Genomic DNA, 15603 nt, shown 5'->3' with positions numbered 1-15603 from the left:
CAAAGGCCGTAAATGACAAAGTTCTCTTTAATTCTTTATCTTCTGATCTTTAGCGCGTGATACAGTGGGGGAAGAGGTGGCTGGTTACTTTTAATGTATCCAAAACCAAGCTTCTATCTTTACATCATCAACGCTCTGATCCCTATCTGGCATCAATTGAAATAGATGGCTCTCGTCTTGGGGAGGCTCCATGTTTTGACCAGCTTTTTGACATTTAATCCTCATCTGAAATGGAACACGTGCATCAGGTCTGTTGCCAAGGACGCTAGGAAAATGGTGCAAAAATAAACATGGCAACCAGTGAAAACAATACACAATTTCATGGAAAGATGGTGGGATCCTTCTACCGCTCCAGAAGATATCTCACTACTGATTCAATTCTCTATCTCTATAAAAGCCAACTACGTCCCAGGATGGAGTACTGCTGCTACATTTGGGCAGGAGCTGCTAAAAACAGCCTATCCTGCCTTGACAGAGTACAATATAGACTTTGTAGCTTAGTGGGGATGCCCTTTTCTTTTCCCTGCAGCCTCTCTCGCACAGAAGAGACGTTGCGAGTCTGTCTTTTTTTATGGTTATTTCCATGGCAAGTGCTCGTCTGAACTTCAATCTCTCGTCCCCCCTCGCCAATCTTTCACGAGAAGCACCCGTCTGGCTGAAACTACTGTCAATAATTTCCCCCACTCTTTATCTGTGCCTAAATCCAAAAGTAGATTCTCAGAAGTGCGCGACTGTGGAACTCTCTTCCGTTTGCCTGTTTCCCCACCTGACTACAACTTAGATGTCCAACATAAACAAACTCCTGACAAACCGCCCTCTTAAGTAAGACACTCTATCAAATCTCCAATACTAATGATTACTACAACACTATCCCATTGTTTACTGTACATGCAATAATCCTTATCCCTGAGTGGCCTCCGGGCCTTGATAAGTGGTGACCTCCATGTAAAAAAACCCCAAAGTATTACATAACATAAAATAATAGTGAAATTGAAACATAAAAAGAAAGACAAAAATAAATGAAGAAATTGAATCGTATTTTTCTTCTTTCTTTTAAAAAAAATATTTTGCATTTTTAACGTGTTTAAAAACAGTTTTATATGTTTATTCAATGATTATAAAATTCTTATTGATGCTTCCGAGCGCTTTAATACCAATTCCTATATCTTTAAGCGAACGCACGCTAAAATAAGCTCACAAAAGAGTTTGTTAACACCCCGTGCGTTTTACACAACAACAACAGCAAGAGCAGAAGCAGAAGCAGCAGCAGCAGCAGCAGCAGCAGCACGCCTTGGATTTACCAAAATAAGGAAAAGAAGAAGAAAGAAAAACAGGCAATATAACTCTTTTACTCTCCGAAGACGAGCCTCTTACTGATCGAAATATATCAGAAATATTTCAACGTATAAAAAAGGGAAAATAAAGAACTGAATAATATTTTTCTTCCTTTTTTTAAAAAAAATATTTTGCTTTTTTAATATGCTCTAAAAACGGATTTATCTGATCATTCAATATTTTTATGAGTAAATAAATAAAGACTTATGTGTGTCCATATGTATGTATGCATGTATGTATGTATGTATGTATGTGTATTCGTACACGTCTTTACATGCTAAGCGACTATTGAATTGTAAAGGCCAAAACACTTCCTAACTCCCAGGGAGAGCTAACTCATACAAAATGTAATTATTGCTAAAAATAAAAATAAAAATTCACACACACATTCACATACACAGATATCTATCTATGTATCTTTATCCCCCATCTCTCTCCCCCCCTCTCTCTCTCTCTCTTTCTCTCTCTCTCTCTCTCTCTCTCTCTCTGTGTATATATATACATATATATAAAGCAATCATTTTAAAATTTACGAGAATGAATTAGATTCGCATATAAATTTGCATAGAATGATCACTATTTTCGGATTATTGTCTAACGTTTTAAAGTATATAGACGCGATGGATTTTATAATTTTAAGGTTGATAAATATTGTGTTTGTGTTTTTAGAGAGAGGTTTATATTGAAAAGTTATAAAGACGAATCATTTCATCAAAATGTAACTGGAAAAGAAACATTTGAAAATTTTTTTTTTTAATTTTTTAGATAAAAAACATTTAAAAAGAAGATCGGGTGACAACAGAACTACTGTTTCCAATCACCTTAACTCTACATCTAACCCTAAATCCGAGTATCAACAGAGCCTGACAAAAAAAAACTTCTTTTAACCCTTACAAAAATCTGACTATAAAAGAACACGGCTACATCTCAGATTTAACTAAAACCAGAAAATATTCAAACACTATCTGGTCGGGAAGTGGGTGATCATTTTTACGTTAAATTTATATACTAATCTTATTCTGTACTCTAGAATTTTCAATTTTTATTTTATTTATTTTATGTGTAAGTTTTTCAGGGTGTAAAATCTCAATTTTCTTCCATTTGTTTTGTCTCGAGCTAATCCTTTTGAAAGTATAAATAAGAAACGTCTTTCATCTTGTTACATTGTACCGTCTGTCTAATTTTTTGGTCTGAAATGGGCTGACAGGAATTAATTGATTAGTGATTGCTTTTATTTACCTGCCACCCTCCATACAGAATTAATTAATTTGAAACAAAGATCAAATCGAATAAATATCCATAGTCTTTCATTCGTTTTGCTCATTTTTTCTTTTGTAAGTATAAATTAGAAACGCCTTTTATCGTTGTACTTTGTCTAATCTTTTTAGTCTCTTGTGAACTTCAATTGTGATACACAAGATATGTAAGCTGACATATTTCCGTGATGAAGAAGACGAGCAAAGTTTTCAGCGTTTATGCCACAATGGTTACATTATTAACCCATAGTTACTTTTTTATTATTCAATTTTCACCCCAAACAAGGCACAGTACAACTTTGAAGTGAGGGCAACTATTGGGAACATAAGTTGCAAAAGGGAGATGAGTAGAAAGGTGATATCTGTTCACCTTACACATGAACTTCTGCATTTCAGTACAGTTGGGAAAGCAGAATTCCGGAAGGGAGTTCCAAAGTCTAGCAGTTCTGGGGAAGAAACTGTCGGAGCTTTCTTACATCTAGGGATCTCTACTGTGTATGGATGGGATTTTGCTGCTTTTTGGGTTTGTCGGGGGTATTTACGTCGAGGGGGTACAAGTGCTTGTAGTTCGTCAGAGCATTCACCATTAAAATACTTGTAGAACAGGCAGAAAGATGCAACATTATGTCGATGGAACAGAGGTTGGAGCCTAGATGATAGTTCAGGACCTATCAGGTTGGCGACACTCTTCTGAACCCTGTCCAGGGATGAGAGACAAGTAGCAGATGCACCATCCCAAATGTGACAACAGTACTCCATATATGGGCAAATGGTAGCCATATAGAGGTACACAATACTTTCAGGCGTAAGCAACTTTCTAGCATGGTAGAGAGAACCTACCTTCTACACAGCAGACTTGACAATGCTTCCAATGTATTTGTTCCAGTTCATGTTCCCTATGAATGTTAGGCCGAGGAGTTTAAAAGAAGTACTTTCAGGTAATGTGTTTTGGGCCATTGCTATTAGTGGTAGAGAAGGTTTCTTGTAATTATTAAAGAATTTTAATAATTAGCACATGTATGTAAATTTTCAATAAATAAGCTATCGTTGTAGATGACAACCCTAAGCTAGTTCCCGCAAAAAGAAATATCAGATTCTATTATATATTTATTTATCTTTGCGAAAAACTTAGGCATAAAAATATAAATAAACTAGAGAACCTTATTAGTCTATAAATTTTACGTAAAATGATCACCCACTTCCTGACCAGATAGCATTTGAAAATGTAACGGTTTGAATGACTTCATCACTAACAATTTACATAGACCCTAACCATTAACATTTCTCCAACTAATACTGTTGCCATATCTGGGTGATAGCTACTTGGAACACCTATCCTGCCTTGACAGAGTTCAAAACCTAATAGGTGATGCCCTTTTCTCTTCGCTACAACTTCTTTCCCACAGAAAAGGCGCTGCAAATCTCTCTCTGCACTATTGTTCGTCTGACCTTTAGTTATAGTCCGCCCTTGCCAAACTTACATAAAAACACTCGTCTAGTTACAACCACTATCCACAATTTACCCCACTCTCTATGTGTGCCTAAATATAGATACAAATTCCATGAACAAAGTTTTTTTTTCCTAGAATTGTGGATTCTGTTCTGCTGGCCTGCATTTCAACTAACTACAATATGGTCGTCTTCAAGTTCAATGTAAACAAATTCTTGTTGAGCCGCTCCCTTAAATAATCAAATTATACCTAATTTTCAACACCAACGATCAATACTCTGTTGTCCTAGTGTCTTTATAAAAAAAAAGTATGCATTCATCTATTTCCAAATACTCTGTTGTCCTAGTGTCTTTATAAAAAAAAAGTATGCATTCATCTATTTCCAAATACTAACTCTACCTGTCATTGGGTTGTAGTTATAGACATACGCTTTTCAGACTGATATGCGAATAGGTATGTCGCACACACATGCACACGAACCTTACTCAACAACGCACCACTTATTTACCCTTGTCATAGTTTCTTATCTATCCGACAGGCGGCGTCTCTACTTCCTGTTTCGCATTTTCTTTTATTTCTATTTCTTTTCATTCGAATCTCTGATGTAATCAGACGCACATTCCGTTCACCTCGAAAGGTGTAACCTTCGTTTTAAGGTAAGACGATAAATGCATACATGAACGAACTTGTGTGAACACGAGATACATACGCATTCACAATGAACTTATCAAAACTTTTCCTGTTTATACATATACACACAGCGAACATGCAACAAACATTTCAGGTTAAAAAGCATGATTATGCGTGTACACACACGCGCACACACACGTACACACACGCTCTTGTTGTTTCTTTTACCTTGTTCGTCTAATAAAATATATTCTTTGTATATATTGTAACTCGGTATTTGTTGTTTCATTTTAAGGTCCGAGTTTTGAACACGCATTATCTTATTTATGATATCGTCAACCACGTCATTTCTACATAGTATGAACGAGTCTGAGTACGTCCACTACACTGGTCATGATCGTTAACTTGTTATGCAGGTTCAAATTATTGCTCGTTATCAAAACTACTCGCAGTGTCGCCTATGTAATCTCAGTTAGTGCTGCAACAAAAGAATTGCCTCTCAAATAAAACCGTCACTCCAGTTTAAAACCAAATAACAGAGGTTTATTTGGTAGAGCTTAGGTTCTCAATGGGGAGTGAACTTTACATCCAGGGGTGAATTTTGGGTTCTCAGGGGGGGGGTGAATTTTCAACTCATTTATAGTTTTAACTTTTTCTTGTTTTTATTTACAGAATTCGAAGTGCATCATGAGTATCAAAAAAAGAAAATACGATCATTCATATATTGAATATGGATCCACATCCATCGTCATAAATGAAGAAGAAAGGCCTTGGTGTGTTTACTAAAATTTTGACAAATGATTCTATGAAAGCGGCAAAGATGATGCAACATTTGCAAAATGTCCATCCTCATCACAAAGACAAGATCAATTTTTTTAACACCATGGGAATGCTCTCAAAAAGATGAAGCTGTTTTCAACAGATGATTTTAATAAGAACACCAAAAAGTTACTGGATGGAAGGGGTATGACATTCTTACAAATGGTGAAAGGAGCTAATGGGCCAAGCAAGGTTGAGAACCGGTGCGTTAGAGCTTACAATGGCGCTCGTTTGCTTAGGTTGCCGGTGTGAATCCTTATTCTGACCAAATCAGAAGTTCCATAGTTTATATAATCTAGGAGTCCATCTCGTTCTCGGAGGCATACAGATCCAACTGACCGTTGGAGCCCAAACTAATTCTGTCACGTCCAGATGGCCAAGTCTAACTGCCCTACTCTGTTCATTGGCTGTAATTGTGACATGATGCGGACCGAGCGATGCCGAGTGACCTTGCTAGTCGACACGAATTCAGAGAAATTCGCACGGCTGAATTCTAATGATGATGATGATGATGATGGTTTGATGTTGTTTAAACAGAGATGTCAATGGGATTTTGTCAGAGAGAGAAAAAAAAAACAAATAATTGTTCTTATCTTATTGTTGGAAATCCGTTAACAACGAAAAGGTTGTTTTGGGCCCTCTGTTGAGCGATATGAAGAAATCCAGATTATAAGCTGACAGCTTGGGGTGGGAATCGGGGGTGAGGGGTCGCCGCCAGACATTGTCGACCTGGGAGTGACTAATAGCTCCTAATAAGGAACACCTCAGTGCAATGAGGGTTAAAGATGGGGATAGATAAAGCCGAAAGGAGGAGTAGAAATTAGGGAAACAGAGAGAGGGAGAGGAAAGGAAAGAAAGAAAGAATAACCCAAAAAGGTGGACGGAGGAATTACTGATTTGATAAAATCAAGACACTTAGCTAATTGGCGTCTGTTTTCGCTGATCCCTTCCCGTGGACGGACGGTAGATGAAGAACGGAGAACTTGGTAAAAGAAACAAAACTGCCAGCCCCCTAAGTTGCATGACTAGGCAGTGTATAACTATTATATTGTAAAGTCAAAGACAATAATCAATTCTGTGTTTACCAATTAAGTTTTGACTTTCTTTTCTTTGATCGGAACACCGTTGTGAATGCAATATATTTCTCCGATAGCCCAGGTGACGGTTGGAAGCTGATTTGAAAGCAGAACCGGAAGGAGAGACCTACGACGACCGAAGACGAATTCCACCACTAGACGAAACCACGGGTAACGTAACGCCACATGTATCGGCTACAGGTGCATTTCACTCACGAGCCTATGCACCTGAGCTGAGCTGCACGGAGGCGTTACATAATATATGTTTGACAAATACCTTAGATTGCGATTGTTTTACGTCACTGAATTTTTCAGATGAGGATTGGTTATTCGTATTACTTACATTCATCGGACTACTGTTCTCATCTTGAGTGTCATTTGCACAACGTGGCGCAGTGGTAAGAGTACTTGAGAAACTCAATTGTAAAAGTGATATTCTACTCAATGGTGAAGGTTCAATTCTCAGTATGTGCAACTGAAAAATACAATTACTTAGGATCTCTATTCAGTCATGGTTGAGAGAACAAATGTATGCTACCCCCGTGAATTAAATAAAGGTTTCTGTTCGAAATTCCGTCCTAATTCCTGAGTTCGACATAAACATTCTCAAGTTCGACAAAATACACCTGAAGATCGGAGGTTACATCGACTGAAACCTTGTGCAAATGCCACTGAAGATGAGAACGGTAGTTCAATGAATCCAAATAATCTGACTTTTTTTTTCGCAATCATTTCTATTCAGCCACTATGATCGTCAAAGACCCAATCCTCAGGAGGTCTTGGCCATTATTCCTGCAACACTCAAAGGGTTCATGCGGCCGACATCCAGGTTTCTAATCCTCGTCCCACCCTTATTACGATATTTTATTTTGTGAATTGTTAATATTTTCATGTTTTAGCTTATAGGCTGTGTTATTTAAACAGCACTATCAATCCTTTGTGCTTAGCGAAGTTTATTCTTTGTAGTCTAAAAAAAATGCTTAAAATGGTTTCTGCACATTTTTCTGTGCATACACTTGCTTGAATTATTAAAGACAAGATAAAGATTCTAAGCCAGGGTTTCCCAACAGGGTCCGCACCGTCCACTGGAGGGGGGGGGGGCGAGGAGTTGCAAACCCTCAGGTGGGCGATGACCAAATTTATCGTATATGAGGTCCCTGAGATCCTTTAGGGGACGGTGAAAGACTGAAAAGTAACATTACTAGGCGTTTCTCAACACATTTCCTTTGGGATTCACAATTCAAGTAGGAATTGATTGCGCCACACTTATTTTTAATTGGAAAAATTAATTCAGGAATCATATTCGGTTTTCTAAATCTAATTGATTTTTGATTCACATTTTCAACAAGTCTTTCTCATCTATCGAATGTGTATTGGGAATAGAAATGGATGTGGTGAAACGTGGTTATCTAAGACTTTTTCTGTTAAATATGGAACCAAATATTCCAAAACTTGTTACTGATTATCAACAATAATCTGAACAATGATCGGTGATTCCTGTGATTATTATTCTGATTTTTATCGATTATTGTATTAGCAATTTTTATTGATCATTGTATTAGCAATGCTATGACATATTAATTGATCCACTTGATTTATAGTTGTTATTGCTCCCATTCGATCGACAGAGTAGGATTTTGTTGAATAAATTTTATGAATATTCAATTATTTATTTCTACTTATCTATTGCCACTACTACTAACATTATTATGTGAGTACACATGTAGGGAGAAGGCGACAGTAGGTATTAGAGCGTTTTGAGGGGGGCGAAAAAGTTTGGGACATGCTGTAATTCCAATTTTATGGACTTCTCTGAATTTATCAAATTTGCTTTTTTGATCCATCCTGAACGCATAAAAAGACAGATTTTTCTTTAATAAACAGTTGAGCCAAAATCAATGACAGACCTTGTCTCAGCCCTGTTCCCTCGTCCTTCTGTAAGGCTTGGGATTGTTCTCTCAACTCTAGCATACACACAATCGTAAGTATGTGATACTATAAAGTGGACTGAGTCACTAGGTGCTGAGAGGGGGGTAGTGGCAATAGATACATGAATAGGATGTGTCATACAATAAACAAAGAGATGAGAAATAGCAAATAATGAATCTATATATATTTTTAGATCGAGCTTTTTAGATTTGACAATGACAATAGAAACCTACAGAACAGATAACACAGGGAAGGGCAGCTTCTGGTAGTCAGGGTGGTGGGGGAACTTCAGATACTGACACAGAGAAGAGAGTTGACAATAAGCTGCTGGTTGCAACAGATGGAAGCTGGTAGCGACAATGGTTGGACAGTTTTAGAGCTGACAGCGAAACAGAAATAGAGACGAATTGCGACTGACAGACGAATGTAACATCAATAGAACGAGGAGAAGACACACCCAGCCATAAGTCCAACCGTCAAATATATGTGAAACGTTGGTGCCTGTGTTTTTCCTGTTTGTTTTACTCTATTCCTTTACTGTGTGGAGCCAAAGTGACAATCCAGCCATAAGAAGAATAGTGAACAAAAAAATTCATGGCACACGACGTTGGGGGTTAGCAGTCTGTCGGTGGGTCACGCATGTGGGCACAAGTATATGAACGAAGACACTAACTCACACACATAGACAGGACTTAGTACCTTGTACTCATGATCGTCTGATCATCAAAAACAAATAATTCATTTTAATACTCATAACTTTTCTCACTGAACTTTCTTTCTACAATGAAAACAAATGAACACTGAGTTTTATTAATATCTTTCAATCAAATATAATTTGTATAATTGAGTCGGGAAGTTTTGATTATGATTTTTCTAGACCTGTGGATAATTCACGGCCCTAAAATCATCGACTCAGTCTGCTTCCCTCTCTACGCTAAGGACCCCCTTGTTTTATAAGGACTCTAAAAATAATCACAAACATTATATGCACCGTTTTTCTTGGCCTTCGGACCAAGATCAAAGTGTAGTAAAAGAAAAATACACACACACACGATATGACTTGGGAATTTTAAGTAGGAAGATCCTCGGTGTGCTTGGGGTATTTATTGTGGTAAATAAGAACGTGAGTTAGGATCAGCGTAGACTAGCAAAGGTACAGTAATGAGGATGACCATAAATACCCCTACCCCCAAATTTTGAGTAGCCTTGTGCCTAATTTTTTGTTTTTTTCTGTTTTGTTTTAAACATTTCAAGAAAATAAAAAAAAATACATAACTCAAAGTGTAGTGTCTGTTCTGATGCTACACTTCAAATTTTTGTTATCAGTTAGTAGAGGAGAAATCCTTCACGACGGAGACAATTTTTATTTGTCTTTTTTTTCTCCACATTAAAAAAAAACGACCTCGTGGGGAGGCAAAGTTAATAGGAATATTCCATGTTTACATACTTATGCAATTTTTCATTTTTAAACATGAATAAAAAAATATATCTTTTATGAATTTATGCTTTTCAATTCATTACTGTTTTGAATATTCACTTTAAAACACTTTTCTCTAAAAACGTCTTCATAAAATCGAATCTTCCAAAAAAATTCCCTCCTAAATTGGAACCTCTAAAAAAAAAGGGAACCTCCAAAGATTTTCTTAAATATTTTCTAACTCAGCTAATATCATGGACAAAGGGATTTTTCTGCTTTGTCATTTCAAGCAAAAATAATAATTGTTTTCTTGCTTTTTATTATTTGACTTTAAATCTGTCTGCCGACGTCTGGCTTTCGAATTCTCGTCCGGCCATAATAATGTTATCATATTTTATGATTGCTAATTGTTAATATTTTCATGTTTCAGGTTATTGGCTGTGTTATTTAAACAGCACCATCAATCCTTTGTGCTATGCATTATGCAATGCTAACTTCCGGAAAGCTTTTCTTCGCATTGTGAATTGTCAAAGACGACAATATCAGCTGCATCCGGGGATGTATGCACACAGAGGCTTACATAAACGAGGACATATACCAGTGTAGAAGGGGAAAAAAAAACAACTGAAAGAAGGTAAAACGCATACAAACTTATGATTTTTAAGTTTCGGAGATGGGAATTGATTATTCGTATTATTTGGATTCTTCAGATAAATAATGTCATTTTTTGAGTTCTTTTCACAATGTTTCGGTCCTGGATATGACCTTAAACTATACCCGATGGTGAGGCCCAAGCTTGCGGGCTTTGGGGAGTGTGGAGCCACCCTTTAATTGCTATTTCTCTTGTTTTTTTGTTTTTTTTTATTTATAAAATGAAAAGTCATATTACACGTTACTATATGTGCCAGTTCAATATATTTATATGCTGAAATTATAAAACAATTATTCACACATGAAGTTTTAATTTGATTTTTTTGTTTTTTATCACTTCTTCAAAACATTCGATCTTTTGTTTTTCATTAAAACATTTGATCCCTTTTTCTTGTATTTGTGTCCATAATGCATCCGCATTTCATGGTAGAGAAAAGAGGAAATATATATGCAAACATTTAGACCTCTTCCGAGCTCATATTTGGTTTCTTCTTTCTTTCTTTTTTTTTTGTTACAAGATTATGACCCCGCTATGAAAAGTACCTTCTTCGCACCCTTCGTATTGCCTTCCGCATTAAAAGAAAATATATCTGTTTTCCCTTAGATTCTTCCAAGCTCATATTCTTCTCCTTTTCTTTTTTTTTCTTTTTTTTTCTTCTTCTAAGTCTTGATGGGGTTAATTCGGTAATCTTCTTTTTCTTCCACCCCACGTGGCGCGTCGCGTCTACACCATTTTTTTTTTTTAATCTTCGCGGCAACTAAAACATTTTTGCCGTCTCAGTTACCTCCCTTCGCCCTTGCTTCTGCTGATATTCTTTTTCTACGTTTTCTCTCTCTCTCTCTCTCTCTCTCTCTCTCTCTCTCTTTCTCTCTCTCTCTCTCGTTATCTTGTCAACGTGCTGTTTCGACGGATTTGTTTACCTTTTTCGTACGGGCCCATCACAGTTGATATGCCGTAAAACAAAAACAACCAAACCAAATCATAACGTTTCAGTTGATGTAACCACTGGCCTTCTTCAGGTATATATTATCGAACTCAGGAATCTTTCTGTCAAATTCGGGAATTTGCACAGAATTTCAAACATAACCGTTTATTTAATTCATGGGTTGGAATCCGTTCCATTAGTTATGACTGGGTGAAAGTCCTCAGTAAATTCACAATTGTGTTTTGGTTGTTGCCCGCATTGAAGATTAAACCTTCAACTGTTGTATGATGTTGTATAAAAAGGGTCTGTTGTGTAATGTGTACCATAACACTATATGTCAATATGTGTAATTGGGACGAAGGGTTCATCCTGATGTGTATACGTGTCACTAAATGTGTGTTGTTGGTGATTCTTCACTGTTTGAACCCGAAGTGATGTTGTTGCTGTCTATTTGTGATCTATTCATATCTAATTGTTCATTTGAGAGAGAGAGAGAGAGAGAGAGAGAGAGAGAGAGTGTGTGTGTGTGTGTTTTGTGTGTGTGTGTGTGTGTGTGTGTGTGTGTGTGATACATGTATTTTGGAATACCTTAACTTTATACGTCGTTGATCTTGTCCACCTGGAATTCATCTTTGTCCACCTGGAATTCGTCTTGGAGGGGAGGCTGGAACCTGTTTAGACGAATATTCATTCACTTCCAAAGGACGCTGAGTGTATGTTATATAGTTTCTATTCACTTTCCAGGTGTCGATTGCAGAAGAATGGAAAGTGAATATCTTTGCTTGCGTGATTTATTCAAGGTCTCTATTTTAACACACGTCAGCTCCCTCCCCACTGTTAAACCGTTCGCCCTGCTCAATATCCAAATTTCAACTCTCTACGATATCCAGCTAACCTGATCCACGTAACATACACGTAGATCCAATCAACTAACTAGACCTTCCGGTAAACTTGTCTACGATATGATTTTACCACATTTTGACAGTTTTTATCAATATTCTACATATTCATCTCCTGTCCATCTCTCCAGTTAGATAAATAGATAGATTAACACTTTCTTGGGTTCGAATAACTACATAACACAACGTCTAGAAGAGCGTAATATATAAATGAATGTTTACAAAGTGGCGTAGTGTATAAAGTACTTGGTAAAAAGACACTGTTGTAAGTTACGCTCATACATATGTATATCTATATAATTATAAAACTCAAATGACCTTGTAACGATGTATGTAACCAACTTTCCAGTTTACGACATCCGGTTGCGCATGCGCGTGCATAAACATTAACCCATAACCACGTAAACAAATAAACACAAATCGCTTCTTTTGCAGATTTTGACCTGCGCACTAAAATATTAAACGTAATACAAAAATGAACGATGTAAAAAAGAAAGCAGACAGTATCAACAATTGTTTATTTGGATAATTTAAAAGAACAATTGGGATGCTGAAATATTAACGTTATTATTTCGAAATTATTATTTAACATGGGAAGAATGGGGTTTAAAATAAACAAAAAACAAAAGAACAATTGGGACGCTGAAATATTAACGTCATTATTTCGAAATTATTATTTAACATGGGAAGAATGGGGTTTTAATACAGAAATGAACGATATAAAAAAAAAGCAGATATATCAAAATTTGAATTTAACTATAATAAGTATTATGGTATCTGTTCAGTGCACATTTACCTATAAGTATTAACGTTATTATTTCGAAATTATTATTTAACATGGGAAGAGTGGGGTTTAAAATAACTTAAACGTAATACAGAAATGAACGATGTTTAAAAAAATAAATAAATAAAGCAGATATATCAAAATTTGAATTTAACTATAATAAGTATTATGGTATCTGTTCAGTGCACATTTACCTATAAGTGTGGCCAACCACTTATAATTCAGTAACTGTATTTTTTTTTTCAAAACTAATCGATTATAATAAACAGAACGACTCATAGAAATCTATCTATATTCTTTTTTCACTTTAATATACTTTCATAGAAATGTTTCTGTTATGTCAAAAAAAAACTATTTTCTTTACGTCACAAGTGTCACGCTTCCATAGCTAATATTACATACTGACCCAACGGGTCACGGGTAGTCTAATATTATATAAAGTTCTCTACTTATAGGAGACATGTTGCTAGTCTTTGTGTAAACAGATCACGAACGTATGTATGACAACAGCAGAAGCAGTAGCTGTATACAAATGACCAAACCGTGTGCAACGTGACATTACAGCGAGGAAGAAGAAAAGAAAAAGATTATTAAAATGAAAAATGTGGCCGAGAAGGACATCGATAGAAGTGTTAAACATTTTGCAAGAGAGCAACAGGGAAAGATGTATCCTAAACATGGACAAAGTACCCTGTGTTCGACATGGCAGAGTCTTGTTAAGCATATTGGAGTGCGAGAAGACGTTCCAACAAGCGAAAAGGTGTTACTCTGGAAGTGCCCTCTGCAGCCGATCGTCAAATATGTTTTTCAGTCTACATAATTTCTAAAAAATCAACTTTTGTCATCGTCTCGATATATACACTTGGCAGCGATATTAAAAACACACACAGCTGGTTAAAAATATTTTGTTTATTCAAAATAACCTTTTCGGTTTCAGATTAACAGTTCGGACATTAGTGATGGCGCACGAGGCAGGGTTGGTGTGTGTCACTTAGCTTGCAGAGCGCGGTTGGTATGTTTCACTTAGCTCACCCCTTGTGGTCTCTCTCTCTCTCTCTCTCTCTCTCTCTCTCTCTCTCTCCTCTCTCCGTTGTCTGCACATATATTTTATTGGGAGAGATGACGTCGACATTCCAACATGCATTTTCTTGAAAATGTCGGTCAATGTCATTGACCTAATCCTCGGGGATACTATATCCTCCATTTTGACTTCTTTGCCATTATTCCTGGGAGCAGCCACATTCAGGCTTCTGGCCAACTTTTCTTTTGGTGTCATTCCTGTGGATTTGGATTATCCAACAGAAGTATATGTAAATAAATGTCTGTTGTTTCAACGATGAAAAGTGAGTCAATTTTTTTTTGTCTGTTTCCTTGCGATTGTTTGCATACAATGTGTGAATCCCGATTATAATGATCCCGATGGTAACGACTATGTCACATTGGTCTAATATATCATTATTTTAATGGAAGCTGTTCGACTGAGCTCCAATCCTTGGTTTTTCCATATAAAAATTCATAGCAAGAACTCATCTCACTACCACCACTGCAAAAAACATTCGTTTATTCCTCTGTACACCAAAAGCCAAAATGAATTTCCATGAACAGAGTTTCTTTTCAATAAATACCCGTCTATGCAATTAAATTTTGTCCATTCCCCCCATTATTCCAAACCTTCTCATAATATTGTTCATCATCCAACCTTTATCCACGAGTGACTTTTGGTCCTTGTAAGTAGTGACTCATCTATTGCATGAATCTTTTTTTTACATGGAGGTCATCACTTATCAAGGCACGGAAGCCACTCGGGGATAAGGGTTATTGCGTGTACAGTAATCAATGGGATAGTATCATAGTATTGGAGATTTTATAGTGTCTTACTTAAGGGAGCGGTTTGTGAAGAATTCATTTATATTGGACTTGAAGACATTCAAGTTGTAGTCAGGTGGGAAATAGGCAAACGGAAGAGAGCTCCACAGGTGTGCACTTCTAAGAAAGAACCTCTGCTCATGGAATCTACGCATGGATTTAGGCACAGATAAAGAGTGGGGAAAAATTAAAGACAGTAGTTTCAGCTAGTTGTGTGTGTGTTTGTGTGTGTGTTTGTATGTCTACTAAAATTTTTGCCTTCCACATCGAAGCGCCATGAACGTGGTACCATTAAAAAAGCGATCTCTCGGATACATAATATCGAAAAATTAGAAAACATGTCATTTTGTTTGAGGGGTGGTCAGGTAAAATGTTTGGTTTTTATGCTGTTTGTTAAGCATGCATGCACGAACTGTCAATTTATTGTTTCATTTTAAAAAGCTAAATTTGCGATGTCATAAAATCTGTGTCGTCATGGTCTGATCGATAACGTGTTCGCTTAGTTATGCACGTTCGCACATAGCACGCGACAATTTTTTTCTCTCTCCTCTCAACTTTCTTACG

General features: G+C 36.6%; 1 protein-coding gene across 2 annotated transcripts in view; it reads left to right on the top strand.

Annotated features, from left to right (window-relative positions):
- Positions 1 to 15603, top strand: part of LOC145256312 (uncharacterized) — a 71292-nt gene that overhangs the window by 16917 nt on the left and 38772 nt on the right. For both annotated transcript variants that reach the window (XR_013863972.1, XM_080115040.1), the window contains exon 2: positions 10344 to 10547. Coding sequence is in view for 1 of the 2 variants with exons in the window: in XM_080115040.1 (XP_079971166.1) it covers positions 10344 to 10519 (176 nt within the window). In the remaining variant the exon portion in view is untranslated. The remainder of the gene's footprint in view (positions 1 to 10343; positions 10548 to 15603) is intronic.

Source organism: Euprymna scolopes, chromosome 32, assembly GCF_053919585.1.
Source record: "Euprymna scolopes isolate OS-2025 chromosome 32, ASM5391958v1, whole genome shotgun sequence".
In the NCBI taxonomy this organism is placed as follows: Eukaryota; Metazoa; Mollusca; class Cephalopoda; order Sepiida; family Sepiolidae; genus Euprymna; species Euprymna scolopes.
This window is presented reverse-complemented; position numbering and strand designations above follow the sequence as displayed.